The 14973-nt window shown below is 51.9% G+C and overlaps 1 protein-coding gene and 1 long non-coding RNA gene across 2 annotated transcripts; both read left to right on the forward strand.

Annotated features, from left to right (window-relative positions):
- Positions 1-215: 215 nt before the first annotated feature.
- Ninj1 (ninjurin 1) lies at positions 216-12078 on the forward strand. The gene is made up of 4 exons (XM_013026450.1): positions 216-390; positions 8158-8386; positions 9162-9325; positions 11439-12078. The coding sequence occupies exons 1-3, from the start codon at positions 295-297 to the stop codon at positions 9314-9316; spliced, it is 480 nt and encodes a 159-aa protein (XP_012881904.1). The 5' UTR covers positions 216-294; the 3' UTR covers positions 9317-9325; positions 11439-12078.
- Positions 12079-13700: 1622 nt separating this feature from the next.
- Positions 13701-14676, forward strand: LOC105993206. The gene is made up of 2 exons (XR_001175441.1): positions 13701-14078; positions 14561-14676. It is a non-coding gene; the product is annotated as an uncharacterized LOC105993206 (long non-coding RNA).
- Positions 14677-14973: the final 297 nt, after the last annotated feature.

Consider the following 14973-nt stretch of genomic DNA (forward strand, 5'->3'; position numbering starts at 1 on the left):
CCTGGGGGACCCCAAGAGTGCGGCACTTTAGTTACCGAGGCGCTGATCGCGGAACTCTTCCGCCAGGGAGCTAATCCTCCAGCCCCGGGCCCCGCCCCAGAGGGGGCGGAGTCTGAGGGCGGCTGCACGCGGATACGCGAGACCGACAGGAGGCGTGGCGTCGTGGGGGCGTGGCCTCCTAGGCGTGGTGCCGTGGGGGGCCTGGCGTCGTGGGGGCGGGCACACAGCCGGGACCCGGCGGCAGGGGCGCGAGCACACGGAGGCCTGCCGAGAGGTGCCCCGGGTGGCCACATCATGGAATCGGGCGGCCACATTATGGACTCGGGCGCCGAAGAGTACGAGCTCAATGGCGAGCTGCACCCAGGCTCGCCCCGCTCCCCTGAGGCCTCGGTAAGACCCCCCCCCCGCTTCTCCCCCAGCCTGACCTTGGTCGGTACCGCCCTCGCCGGGCCCTGCACCCGCGGCCTCGCCGGCACCTGTGGGCGCTGGGCCGGGTGCGTGCGTGGTCTGCACTGCCGGGTGGCGTCCATCACCGTGCAGCGCCCGGGCTATGTCCCGTTTGTTGTCTGGCTGGGGCGCGACTGGCGGCCCCAGGAGCCATCCCAGCAGGTGAGCAGGGGCCTGGGGGGGAGCTGCCACCCAAGGCCAGGCCAAGCAGTTGTGGGGGCCCCAGACTACGAGGTAGGGGACTGCCGGTGTCCCCTTTCTGAGACTCCTGCCGCCTTCCACACCTCTTTTCTAACTTTAAACCTCGGGGTGCTGTCTTCTCCTGCGTGCTCCGGGGAAAGTGGAGAGGAGTTACCTTCCTCTGGGCTACATGCCAGGGGCAGGCAGACAGCTACGTCACTGACCACACAGTCAATGCTGCCCCGATGGGGGAAACCCAGGCTCTGTGCCTCAGCCCCATTGCCTGCCTGTGAGAAGCGGAACACCCCTCTCCCCCGCATTCACAGCCCTGGGAGGCTTCCAGCCTAGGAGAGCCTGGGGCCCTAGGAAGGCTGTGGTCATGGGCAGACTCTAAAGGTGGTTCCTGTCCCCCTGTTGGTGGCTCACCCTTGTCCCCATCCAGACCTTCCCTATTTGATGTTTCTCGGAAGGATCCAGACCAGGCCAGAGTCCTATGGCCTGGTGCTGTATCCTAGGACCCAATCCTTAGCACCATCCTGGCATAGCCAGCCAGCGACTTGTTGACTTTGGACATTCCTTTTTCGATCCCCCTCCCCCCCCCCTCCCCGTGATGGGGGGGTGGAGACCGTGCCCTGCTGGGATTTCCCTGCTCCCTTGTGATATGAATCAGACTGGGACAGGCATTCTGTGTAAGTGTTGGTGGGCAGTGCTCTGACAGTACCAAAGGGACAGCCATGTTCAGGCAGATTTGTGGGAGAATAGTCCTGGAGTCTCAGGATGAAACATGATGAAACTGAGGACTGAGAGAAACTTCGGGACTTGTCCATGTGTCAAGACTCTGGGCCCTGACTCTATCAATGTGTAAGCACTTTGGAGCAGGGGGCAGGGGGCACCCCTAGCTGTGTGCTCTTAAGGTGGTCAACTCAGCTCTCTGGATCTTCTATATATTGTCTTAAAAAGGGATAACAATGATCCTTTTGCACCTTCAAAGATGAATGGGAAGTAAATGCAGCAACACAGGTGGCTGAGAAGCTGGTTTGAAAGCTGGAGGGTTCTGCTCTTATCCAAGCTTGGCCTTGCCTGGCTGTCTCCTCCCCTCAGCTCTGTCTCTGCTTGTCTTATAGGCTGCAGGGTGGGTTGCACTTCTGGAGGGGTCTGGGTGCATTTTGGGCTCTGGAGAGACTGGGTTGAGTGATCAGGGGTCACTATCTTAGATTTAGAAGGGAAATGTAACCTTATCACTGTGCCCCTGATCTACCTTCAGAGAATGGTGAGAGGCACAGCTCAGGCAAATTCCCAAAGGACTGGAGGGCCACTGAGGGGGAGCACAAGGGTCAGGAAGCCTTCTATGGAGGTGGGCTGTTAGCACTGGCCCTAGAGGGCAAGGAGGGCAGTGGACGGGTCTGGTCCTCTGCTATTAGTGGAAGGGCTCTTGCACAAAAGAAATAGCAGGAGCAATGGCCTCAAGGCTAGGTCATTGTGAACATGCAGAACTGGGTAACAGGTGCTGGGGTGGGAGGCCAGAATGCAGAGGAGAGGCCTGAGGGCCCATTCCAGGTCATGGAGCCCTGGAGCTTCCTAAGGAGTGGCTGGTCTTACAATCTCTGTTCAATGCCTTCCCTCAGAACCCCACCTTGCTATTTGAGGCACCTCATGGCAGCACTTCATGCCTTATTTTTTCATCTGTGAAATGGGGGTGATAATAATGCTTCCCCCAGTAACAGCCCTGGTGAGAACCACATGACTGATGTAGAAAATGCTTGGAGCAGGACCTAGCATACAGTGGCAGCAGCTCTCTTCCTGGCTGGCATGGAGCCCCTCTCCTGGTAGTGACATCAGGAAGTGGATTGAAAAGGACAGCACCTTCCCCTGTGTGGGTTCCCCCCTCCCAGGGAGCCTCAGATTTTTGTCTATGAAATGGGGCAGCATTGCTCACTTCCCAGGTGGTTATAGCTCAGAATAGTTGCCACTCTGCCTTCCAGACAGAGGTGCTCTCTATGGTGGTCCACTGAGCCCAGGCAGCAGGGAAGCTCCTCTACCTATACTCTACTACCTGCAAGACACCTAGATACCCTCAGATAAGCCCCTGCTAGTGTCTAGAGAATGGGCCATTTTCTTCTTTGAGTCAACTCACTTTGGGCTGGCTGCAGAGGAATAGTAAACAGCAGTTCTAATGTGGAAATACCTCACAGTGGATGCCTAGGGCATACACTGGGCACAGTTTTGTGCTGGATACTGGAGGGTGGTGGTTGGGATACAGCTAGGACACAGCCCTCTAGTGCCAGCTCCACCTTCCTGCCCTTCACAGCCTTCAGGGTAAGGTTCCAGGACCACATCTTGGGCCTCCAGGCCATGGAACTGTGTCTGACATGCCTGCTGATCTGTCAGCCTCGGCATGGCCTCAGTGGCTGGGGGAAATTCCTCCTCTCTTTTCTGCTTGCCTGGTACATCTTGAGATGGGCAGGATTTACATGGTTCTTAGCCAAGTTTAAAGGCAACCCTGGCAGGCCTTGTGGGTCATTCCTGGTCAGTTCCACACCCACAGGAAGTGAGTCTGGCCCAGTCCACTGTCAGCTCAGCTGCTATGGTACCTCACTTCTCACACTTCCTACGGTTTGTTAGGGGCTACGTTTCCTGCGGGGAATTCAGAAATGGAGCTGCAGACCCCGTAGGTTCCACTTTCTGGGTCTGATGGGCAAGTACAGCCTCAGAGGACTTGGCTCCAGATCCAGTTCTGGACCCAAACATTTGTCTTTGTGCCAGTCCTGGTCTGGGTGGGGTGTAACAACTCCTTCTCCAAGGCAGATGGGTCAGACAAGGGATACCCAAGGATCAGGCAGGTCCACACTGCCTCCACACTCTTCTGGTGATTGACTGAGCCCCAAGGGCAGTGCCTCTGAACAGGCAAAGCTGGGGTCAGCCAGGATTTATCCAGAAAGATGGTCATCCATGGCAACACCTTTACCCCTTGGACTTGCTCAGCCCAGGAGGACCAGGGTCCAGACTATCCTTTAATGCTGTTTTTGTTTGTTACTTCTGAGCTGGTGGGATTACTGCTGGAGTCTGTCACAATGGACAGAGCGAGCATTCTGGATGGAGGAATATCCCAGCCCTGCTGCCTACCAGTGTGCCCAGACTTAAGACCTCTGAGCCTGCCTCGCTATGTCTCTTCCATGTCCCTGTCTGCTCATTTTACAGATGAAGAAACTGAGTCACAGAGCAGTCACCCTACTGTGTGTGGTGGGATTGCAAATGGTAAAGGAGGTATGGAGTGGCACCCACTCTGGGAACACCCTTCCAAAGGTTAGGTAGCTGGCATATATTTCATTTGTAAGCCTGGCCATGGTCCCCTATCCAAGCCTCAGAGGACTAACAGAACCAGATCAGGCTGGACCATGACTTCAGCAGGCCTGGTTCAAATGTCCCAGCTTCCCTGCCTCCCTTTCAGCTGTGGGGTTGGGCGGCCTTGGGAGCACATGGCCAGGCCCCACTTGAGGCTGCAGTCTGACCCAGGCAGCACCTTGCATGATACTCATTCCTCTCTCCAGTGTCCTTCTTCCTGTTTAGAAGAAACAGTCTGGCTTTACTCCCATCTCCCTATGCTGCTGGGATTTCAGGGAATTCCTGTTAGCCTTGGAGACACATTAACCAGGGTGTTTGTTCCCTTTACTGCCCATGTCACTAGCATAGGCCTGGCAGGGTTTTCCTAGCACGCTCTAGGTACCTGGTCAAGTCCACAGGGCTGACCTGTGGTTGGACTGCCCAGGCTTCAATCAAGGCCCAGTCCATTTGTGTGCACAACCTAGGACACACATGTGCAGGAGTCGCCTTCAAGGTTTAGGACCAGGGTCCCCTGGAGGCCTGATGTGCAGTCCACTTCCCCATCTAGCCACATAGCTTTGGAGCCCATGGTGTGTATTTTAGGGCAGTCATAGACTTGGGGCATCTATCCTAAGGTTTGAATTCTGACCCACTCCTCCCTGGGAAGTTCCCTGGACTTCTGAACCTGCATTTCCTGGTAGATAGAGGTGAAAAGAATGTGGCCTCTCACTTGGTGGGCAGGCAGGGCTCCAGAATATGACCCCAGATGTGCTGATAGGGAGACAGAGGCAGCAGAAGGAGCTGGCTGTCTGGGTCAGACTCAGTTGGTGAAGAGCCAGGGTCTGACCCTATGCGTGACTTCCTTAGCTTCTGGGTCTGGAGCCCTTATCTCATACAGTCTGAATAGGAAGCAGAGGGCTGGATGGGCAGGAAGTGCCCTTCAGCAAGGGGAGTAGTGGATCGAGGCCTCCGCTGGGTCCCAGGCTCTAAGTCATCCCCAGGTATTTGCTTCACAGTCTGTGGCTTGTGAGAGGCTGTTCCATGGAACTAGGAGGACTAGTTATCCTGAGCCTGGAGCAGGGAGAGCTAAATCCCTCAGGTGTCAGTACTCTAGCCCCCCTCTATGGGGCCCAAGGGGATGGTGGTATCAGCCAAAAAGGTTCTGAGCCCCACAGCCTGAGTTTCAATTCCAGCCCAGTCCTTACTTGTGTGGCCACCTTAAATGAGTACAAGGGTAGCAGGGACACAGGCTCTTGTGTTGGGATGCTGAGAGTTGAGGTGGGAAGTGGGGACACGGGGTTCTACTGCTGATGGTGCTCATTCATAGATCTGACTGTTCCTTGTGACCCTGTGGCCATGAAATTCTTAATCGGTTCAGAAGAGCTAAGAATAAAAAGGAACTCCTCCAGCCAAAGGTGAACATACTTGGCCTGAGGGTATATGCATGTTTATGTGTGGGCGCATGTAGTTTGTATATGCTGTAATGTGTGCATGCGCCTCTGTGGGTGTGTATATGTGAGTTTATGTGAATCTGTTTGTGTATATGTGTTGTGTTGTGTACATACACATGCACGAGTTGTACAAAATGTGCGTGCATCTTTTGTGTACAAAGAATTGTGCATATGTGTTATATGTGTGTGTGTATATACATATGTGTACATATATTATGTGCATATAGTGCATCCACATTTCATATGTATATACATGGGTATGTGACTATGGATGTGTGTGGATATGTGTGCATGCATGCATTTGTGTGTTGGGTATAGATGTGGGTATGTGAGGAGTGGATATATATGTGCATGTGTGTGAGCTTTTGTGTGTTTTATAGGCGTATGCTCATGTGTATGTGTTGTGTGTACCTATATGGATATGGGACCTTTCCCTAAAATGTAGGAATTCACAGGTCTGCACCTGTGCCTCCAGGAGGCTGACTATGACCTTGCCTCCAATTGGATTCAATACCTAGGGGCTACTAAAAAGGGCTGGGCAGCTGGGTGGCTAAGAGAAGTTAGGCTTTGGTGTCTTAAGGACATATTTTGGGTTGGGGACCCAGGTGAACATTAGGACAGCCTTGAGGGAAGGTACTTGGGCTCTTAGGAAGGAAGCTGGGTGCTAGAGTCTTATACCTGTAATCCTAGCTACTCAGGAGGCTGAGAACTGAGGATCTCAGTTGGAAGGCAGCTGGAGCTGGTTGTAGTTAATCTCCAGTTAACCACAGGAAACCAGAAGTGGGGCTGTGGCTCTAGTGATAGAGTGCTAGCCTTGAGCAAAAGGAGCTCAGGACAGTGTGCAGGCCCAGAGTTGGAGCTCCAGGACTCCAAGAAAGAAAGGAAGGTGGAAGAAAGGAAGGGAGGGAGGGAGGAAGGAAGAGAAAGGAAGAGAGGGGGGAGGGAAGAAAGGAAAGAAAGAAAGAAAAAAGAGAGAGAAAGGAAGGAAAGGAGGGAGGAAGGGAAGGAAGGAAGGAAGGAAGGAAAGAGAGAAGAGAAGAAGAAAGAGAAAGAGAAAAAAAATAGGAAGGAGCTCCTGTCCACTGTAGACCAGTGACCTCTGGATGCACTACACACAGGAGAACATGTGCTGGGGTGTGGCCAGGCGATGACCTTTTGAGGACAGAGTTGAGGATAACTTCAGGGCTATGCAGAGAAAAATAAACATCCTGGGAGGGGCTGTTTTCCCTGGGAGTGAGCTAGGTTGGGTGCATGGTTGCAGTGACACCAGAGCAGGGCTGGGGATGGGAACTGAGGGGGGTGGCTGGCTTTCTCTGTTTCCATTTTGAGTTCTTACTCAGCAAGCAAGCTCCTCAGAGAACAACTGATACCAAAGATAGATGGTTGGATAGTCCAAGTGTAGATACAGAATTCAACTGTATCTCTCCCTCCTCTCCCCCCTCCCCCCCAGCCCTGCCTTAACACACCTGTGTCTACCTCCACCAAGCCTGCCTTCCAGGTACTCTAAATTCTAGCACTCAAGATGAGGCAGGAGCTTGGATAGTTTAAAGCCAATCCAAGCTACACAGTGAGACCCTGTCTCAAACAGTCAAACAAATACAAGCCTTAAAATTTAAAATATCATAAAGCAGAATCCTACCTTCTGTTAGTTTGCTGCTGCTGCCTCTCATGCATCTTTCATGAGATTGGAAACAAGATCTCCTGGACAGCCCCAGGAGACTGGCTCCCCAGCCACTGTCTCAAACCCAATGCCTGAGCTCTAGAAGCTGCAGTGCAGTGTGGGTAGGCTCTGCAGTGCAAGGAGCCAGGGGGCCAGAGCTGAGAGTGGGTGGGATTTTCCTGGGTGCCTAGGAAGGGGCCTAAAAGGGGTAGTTTGAGAGGGTTGACTGGCTCATGGAAAGGAAGCTGGCTGTGCAGAGGTATCTTGAAATGAAAGCAAGTGATCTGGGCAGGAAGGGTTCCTGTCCCACAGCATCCTAGACAGGGCCTCAGAACATGAGCATACCTGGAAACAGAAGGGCATTTGGGGTAGAAGGGCTCTGAAGGCCTCTCTTGACTGGCTGTGTAGAGAGGTGAGAGAGTGACCCAGGAAATTGGCCTCCAGGCCTTGGAAGGGGCTGGGATCACCCCCCAAACAGAGTAGAAGATTCTTACCAAGTGATACTCACCCTGCAAGAAGAGATCAGAACTGCTGTCTCTCTGCAATTACTATGGAAACTCAGGGAGCAATTAAGCACTACTGTATGCAGGATATTCAGGCCTCTGTGTGCTAGGAGAATTCTTGGTGTGCACACCGGTGAGCAGCTTGTGGCTGGGCAGGGGTGGCCAAGTCATCCTGGAGGGCATTGCTGAAGGACTCCACTAGGTCACCAAGGCAGAATTGACCTTTAGCCTCCATCAGCCAAGGGTGTATTTTAGGCTTGGACCAGTAGACTCTCTGTGGGGGCAGAACAAACTGTTACCCACCTGTCACTTCCATTTGCAGCACCAGGAAGAAGCCAGACCCTAAGGGGAAGGAAGGCCCAGGTCTCAGGACAAGGATGCGCACCTGCCTCCCCACCAGCAGTAGGACAAAGGCTTATGCATTTTCCACCTGTGTGCTCCAATTGCAATTTTGTTTCCTTATTACCTAGAAAGGTTTTGTAGAGGCTGTATAATAAGCACTGTCCTGGGCTGTATTTATATGGTTCTGTATCCGTCTGCATTCTCCCCAAGCCCCATTCTACCCCCTGCCCTACTGACTTTCCCCTTCCCACAGCCTTCCCGCTGGGGCTTGAGGAACCGGCTCCTCAATGTGAACCATTACGCCAACAAGAAGAGTGCAGCCGAGAGCATGCTGGATGTTGCGCTGCTGATGGCCAATGCGTCCCAGCTGAAGGCCGTGGTGGAGCAGGGCCCTGCCTTTGACTTCTTTGTGCCCCTAGTGGTCCTCATCTCCATTTCCCTGGTGCTGCAGATCTGCGTGGGTGTACTGCTCATCTTCCTCGGTAGGAACCTGATATCTCCTTACGTGGCTCCCCACCCCCAAGTGTCCACCACCTGCCTCACTCTGCTCCCCCAGAACTGAGAGGGCCCACCTCTTCTCAGCCAGACCTGTAGTTCAGGATGTGGCTTCTTCCTCCCCATGTACAAAGTAGGGGCAGAGACGTGTGCCTGGTTCTTTGAGGCCTCAGGGCTCGCTACATGAGATGCCAGCCCTCACAGCCCTAGCTTGGGGCCAGCCTCTGGGAACAACTGTCCAGTGGTAAAGAGCAGTCCAGTTATGCAGGAGGTTAGGGGATGATGGGCCAGGAAGTGAGGATGAGCCCTTAGGCCAGGAGATGAGGATGTCCATGGCATCCTTGACCTCTGTCCAGGGGGGACATCCTCAACAAAGCAGCAGGATGCCACATCCCTGTTGCTTTGCTTCTTGGCTGTGTGTGCTGGGGAAAGTGAGTGGCCCTTTTGGGACCTCAGTTTCTCAATCTGTGCAATGAGGATAATGGTTGCACCTTGGGGAGAGAGGATTAAGTGCTCTCATCTGACTTGATATCCATGAGCAACATGACTTAGGCTCATCACCTAGGCTTCAGTTCTTCATGGAGGGTGGGGGAAAGGGTTGCTATAGAAGGTAAGAACACCCAAGTTAGGGTTTTGGCAACAAGTGAATGTTCTCTGGGGAAAAATTCTCTTACCCTAAATCTGGCTGGGGTCCATAATGTCCACTCAACACAGTCCCAGTCTAAGCTGCCCTGAGCACTATCCCCTTTCTCTCTCCCACAGTCAAGTATGATCTTAACAACCCAGACAAGCATGCCAAGCTGGACTTCCTGAACAACCTAGCCACGGGCCTGGTATTCATCATTGTGGTGGTCAACATCTTTATCACAGCCTTTGGGGTCCAAAAGCCCATGATAGATATGGCACCCCAGCAATAGAGAATCCAGGTAAGCTGGGAAGGGAATATGGGACCCACTATTTGCCACCACCTGGGAGGCTTCTAGGGTGTTTAAGCCTCCAGCTAGCTCTCCCTGAGCCCCTTCTTGGGACAGAGCACCCTTGTTCATATCCACATGATCCCTGCTTGGCACTGCCAGGCTCTCCACATGGATTGCCCGGGGTTCAGTGGGATGTTGAGGAAACGCATGCTTTTTATTTATTTATTATTTTAATGGTGTTGAGGGAATCCAGGGCCTCCCACATGCTAGGCAAATGGTATATTACTAAGCTATACCCTCAGCTCTGGAATCTCCATTTAAACATCTGGAAAGCTTGTATGAGAATGAAATTTCTGGGCTGGGAAGGTGGCTCAGTGGTAGAGCACTTGCCTTGCATGCTAAGGCCCTGAGTTTGATTCCTCAGCACCACATAAGCAAAGAAAAAAGCTGGAAGTGGCGCTGTGGCTCAAGTGGTAGAGCACTAGCCTTGAGCTGAAGAGCTGAGGGACAGCACCCAGGCCCAGAGTTCAGGCCCCACAACTGGACCCCCCCCAGAAAAAGAAAAAATGAAATTTCTTTTTTTTAATTTTTTTATTGTGATTAAGTGATTACATAAATTTCACAGATTTAATAGTATTATGAGATACTGATACTTAGTTAAAGCCACAAACACATTCTAACCTTCATTGGGCAAATTGTCATTATCATGGTCTCTAAAGTTTGTGACTTCTATGAGCTTTGACAATACAGCTATTTCTTCCACATTTCTTGAAAATGAAATTTCTTAATTAGAGATGGTGGTACACACCTATAGTTTCACCATGCAGGAAGTTTAGGTAAAAGGATTCTAAGTGAGAGGTCACCCTAGGCTGCATAGAAAGTTCTAGGCCAGCTTGGGATATAATAAGATGCTATCTCAAAGGAAGGAAGGGAAGGACCAAAGGAAAGCAGGAGGAAGGAAGGGTGAGAAGGAAAGGAATGAAAGAAAAGAGGGAGGAGGGAAGAAGAAGGGAGGAGAAAGAAGGAAGGAAGGAAGGAAGGAAGAAAGGAAGGAAGGAAGGAAGGAAGGCAGCCACCCAGCCAGCCACCCAGCCAGCCAGCCCACCATGAATTTCTGATATCTCTTGAGAACAGGGACAGAGGCTCTGCTTGTTTTATATGACCTCTCACCTGAGCAAGTGGTCTCTCCCACTCTGAAAAGGATAGAATTTGATGTCTAATACTCCATCTGTTCATCCTTTGCCCCAAGGGTCTGCATCACTCCTGCTTCTCCTTGAGGAGCCCCATAAACATGCTCAGCCCTACCCACTGTTCCTGCTCAGAGTGATTGCTCACTTGAAGATGCTCAGCCTGGGAACAGGCTGAATAGAGAGGTCTGGGTGACTCAGGCTAAGGCCACCCATACTACAGGCCATGTGGCTGTGGTCTGGGGCCATGCGTGCTGTAATCCATGTAAGTGAGGCTGGGGCTGCCCTGACACACTACCCCAGTGCTCTGGTCCAGAGCCTGAGGCTCTCCTGCTAGCCAAGGATCTGGATGGCTCACATGGTGTCTGATTCCCAGCTCAGCCAGTACTCAGGTTTGTAGTCAGCTATCCTCCCACAGAGTCTCTGGATGTCAGCCTGTGTTGTGTCCTCATGCCTTTCAGGGTGAGGCTACCTACTGTGTGGCCTGACACAGTTCTTGGCTCTTCCTTAAGCATTGGTCCTGTGCTAGCCAGGCCCCAACTTTTCTGCTGGGGCCTACTGGCTCACAGACATGGCCTTTTTCCTCTATTGGTGCCCTCAGGGCTGTCCCCAGAGACCCCAAGTCCAGAGTCACTGTATATACTGCTACTTGAAGCTACCAGAATAGAGGTCACTCCTGCCTGGCCCTGGTGTCCATACTGGGCCATGCCTTTAAATCTTGACAGAGATGCAGGGATGGTGTATTTCAGAGAATGAGCTAAGGGCCTAGAGAGCCTTGCAGACTCATTCAGGTCAGACAGGTCTTTTGTACTTCTCAGTCTTAGGGTCCACGTATCTGAGTGGCTGGTCACCTGGATGGACTCAGGGCCTCTACCAGCTTGGGACATTGTTGGCTGGGCCAGCCAGCCCTCACACCTCTTCTCTCTTCTTTCCAGAACCTTGAATGCCATCTGTCCCGCAGCCCAGCCCCCAGAAACTTCGAGTCCTGAAGTTACTCCAGCTCCATGTGTAGTACTCCCATTGGGCCAAAGCCCAAGCTGGCCTTTGCTGGGCCATGTCCTGAGACACGCGCTGATTGTGACTGACCATGGGAGGCCCTACCCTGTGTGTGGGGGGCTGAATGTGAGCCCAGAAGGTCAGAACTGGACAGACCCAGAGACTAGTATCCAGAAATGGTCACATCCCACCAAAGGACACACATCTGATCTGCATGGGCCAGATCAGGGGTCTGCTTTGGCCTCTGTCTCAGGATATTCCAGAAGGACTAGAACTTGGCCCTCCCTTTGCCAAAGCACCAGCATCCCCATGTCCCGTGAGGCCTGCCCAGGCCACCCTGGTGACTGCTGCACTGCTTCTGCCACTTTCTAACCCAGGGACACTGGACAGCCAGCATTGACCATCAGCCTCTGGCTCCCTCTTCAGTACCTGGGCTTGGTGGTCACCAAGAAGCAGCCTCAGACCCTACCCACACCCTCCACCAGCAGTGATCAGGCAGAGCCCCAGTCCCCCTCCTAGGGGTCCAGGCCTCTACTTTTCTAATCAGGAATGACAATAAAGCTCATATGCCTCCCTGCATCACTGTCCCCTCCCTGCAGGACCATCAGCATGTAGTTCCAGCTAGGGCTGCCTTCCCTGGCACTGTTGAGCTGAGCATGTTCCAGCATCTCTCAGGGTGAGAATTGGAGGCAGAGAGGCTGGGATCTCAGAGACTCGAGAAGGGGTGGCTTGCGCCATATAGCTACCTAAAACATTTGTTAAGTCACTTTGGTGCCTTTGGAATTCTGGTGCTGGACTCTGACTGTTCTCCCCCCAGGGAGCTGGAGAAGAGGAGTATGCATCATAAGCCTGGGAACAGACACGCCCTTACCTCAGTTGCCGCCCATGTCCTCAGTCACATGTGCAATGGCCTGCTGTCTGCTCCTTGCCAAGTTCTAGCACTCACTGTTCCCCATGGGTCTGCATTATTCTAAGTCCTGGAAGCCTCTCTGCTTCAAGTCTATTCTTTGGCCTGCATTGGTGTTCAGCACTGCTCCGTTCTTGGGAGTAGGAGGAAACCCAGGAGCATGGCCTAGACACAGAGCCACCTTCAGGGGCCCTACGCCCAGCAGGAATCAACTTCCAGGCCACCATTGTCCCTGGATCCCAGACCTTGCTACCCACCTTGGTCTCCCAATAGCATCTTCTAGCCAAATCTCTCCACACATTCCCTCTTGCAGAGGCAATCTTCTGCATTCTGCTGTGTGGTGTCCACACCTAGTCCCTTCCAAATGAGGTTTCTGGACATCTGCCACTGGTCTCTGCCCTCTCCTCAAGTAGCCTTCTCAAGCCATAGGATGAGAAATGAGGGCTTCTCTTGAGACCACTGCCCATCTCTCCCTCACCCATCAGAGCAGTGAGCCTGGAGTGACTCTTAAAACCTGAGGCCTTAAAATGGTCACAAATTCTGGGCACCAGTGGCTCACACCTTTAATCCTAGTTACTCATGGGAGATCTGAGGTTCACAATTCAAAGCCAGCCCAAGCAGGAAAGTCCATGAGACTCTTATCTCCATGTAACCACCAGAAAACTGGAAGCGGCACTGTGGCTCAAGTGGTAGAGCACTTATCTTGAGCTGAAGAGCTGAGGGGCAGCACCCAGGCCCAGAGTTCAAGCACCATGTCTGGCAAAAAAAAAAAAAAAAAAGATGGTCACAAATATGGCTGACCTATCAGGTTCCTAAAGTGGTGGATGAGCAGATGTTATTATGGGTGAAACTGAATGCTTTAAAGATATTCCAGAGAAAAACCTGGACATAGTGTTGTATGCCTGTTGTTCTACCAAAAGGCAAGAGATCACTTGCGTGTGAGTGTTCTCGGCCAGCCTGGACAACATAGAATGCAATGCTCTCAGAACAGAAAACAAAAGAAAAACCTTCAAGAAAAACAAAGGGTGAGGAAATGAGTGAAAAGAGATGCTGATAACCATAGAAAATAGGGTCTAGCTTGCTGTTCCTCCTTTTGGGAGGAAGTGAGCCATGAAAAGTAGTCTGTGCAGTGTGTTCCAAGATAAGCCAAACTGAAAAGAAACAAACAAAAAACAACCTCCCCTCCCCCCCCCACACACAAAAAAATCTGGGCCAGGTGGGTACAGGTGGCTCACACCTGTAATTCTAACTATTTAACTATTTAGAAGGCTGAGATCTGGTTTGAAGCCAGCCCAGGGAAAGAAAGTGTGAGACTTCTCTCCAATTAACCACTAAAAAGCCAGAATTAGAGCTGTGTCTCAATGGCCCTGAAACATGCTTCCAAAGGAGACAGGCAGAGTTGGCTGCACACTGTGGAAGGAGCCAGCACCACTCAGTGCCCAGGCCTAGCTCAGGGCCACCCTACCACCAGGGTCCCTGGTTTAGACTGACCATTGACCACCTGTGTGTCGACAGCCGGATGTTGGCCAACCTATGGCTTAGTTCCTCCTTTAACATGGGGGGAACTCATTCTGCTGGGCTGAAGTGGGCACCAAGGTGCTCTCTGCACTGAGGCCACCTGGCTGTCAACAAACCTGGAGCCTGGTGATTGAGGCAAGATGAGCCTGCCAAGGTGAGGGGAGCCCCCAGAGAGACAGGAGGGGTAGTCACTACATAGTAGGTGGGGAAGAATGTTCTAGGCAGAGAGTCAGCCTGGGCATGAGCCCTGATGGTAGTCAGTGAGGTGGGGATGCTGTGGTAGGTGGGGATGGTTCTGGCTAAGAGTGGCCATGAAGGCCTGAGTGAGACAGGTTTGTTTTCCTTTACCTTTTTACTGTACTAGGGATTTGATTATGTAGACAGATAGACAGGGTGGTGGATGGTTAAATGGGTGGGTAGAAGAGTGATAGATCATGAGAGCCATGGTATAGTTAAGTGTCCTCCCAAAGTCCATGTCTTAAAGGCTTCATACGTAGGGTGGCACTATTGGGACATGGTAGAACCTGTAAGTGTAGCCTATGGAGAGTTTTTAGGTCATTAGGAGTATAGTTTTGAAGAGGATTATAGGACCCCAACCTATTCTTTGTTCTCTCTTTTTGTTCCCTGGCTCCTCAGATGAGCATCCATTCTATGATGTGCTGCCTTTCCAGAGGCCCAAAGTAACAGAACCAATAAATCATGGACTAGAACCTCCAACATTGAAAGCTAAAATAAACCTTTTCTCTTTTTAAGTTAATTGTCTTGGGTATTTTGTTACAGTGTCATAAAGTTGATTAACATATTAGATGTGAATGATAGATAATGGACTGATAGATGGATAATAGGTAATAGATAAATCATCAGTTTATTAATAATGATAGATAGATATGACTGGATAAACAGATGTCAGGCTCAATGAGTTATCCCAAAGCTTTCCCTGGGAAGTATCTTTGGAGGGGAAGTGGCTCTGGGCCATCTTAGAGCCACCTTAGGCCCTCATTTATTTTCCATGGCCTAGGTGCCCTGGGCTTGCCCTCAAACACTGGGTT

Source organism: Dipodomys ordii, unplaced genomic scaffold (assembly GCF_000151885.1).
Source record: "Dipodomys ordii isolate 6190 unplaced genomic scaffold, Dord_2.0 Scaffold93, whole genome shotgun sequence".
Taxonomy (NCBI): Eukaryota; Metazoa; Chordata; class Mammalia; order Rodentia; family Heteromyidae; genus Dipodomys; species Dipodomys ordii.

Excerpts from the sequence above, each read along its gene's own strand:
- Ninj1 (XM_013026450.1), top strand. The coding sequence starts at position 295 with ATGGAATCGGGCGGCCACATTATGGACTCGGGCGCCGAAGAGTACGAG. Across the intron at positions 391-8,157 it reads CCCGCTCCCCTGAGGCCTCG|CCTTCCCGCTGGGGCTTGAG; the intron begins GTAAGACCCCCC and ends CCCTTCCCACAG. Across the intron at positions 8,387-9,161 it reads TGTACTGCTCATCTTCCTCG|TCAAGTATGATCTTAACAAC; the intron begins GTAGGAACCTGA and ends TCTCTCCCACAG.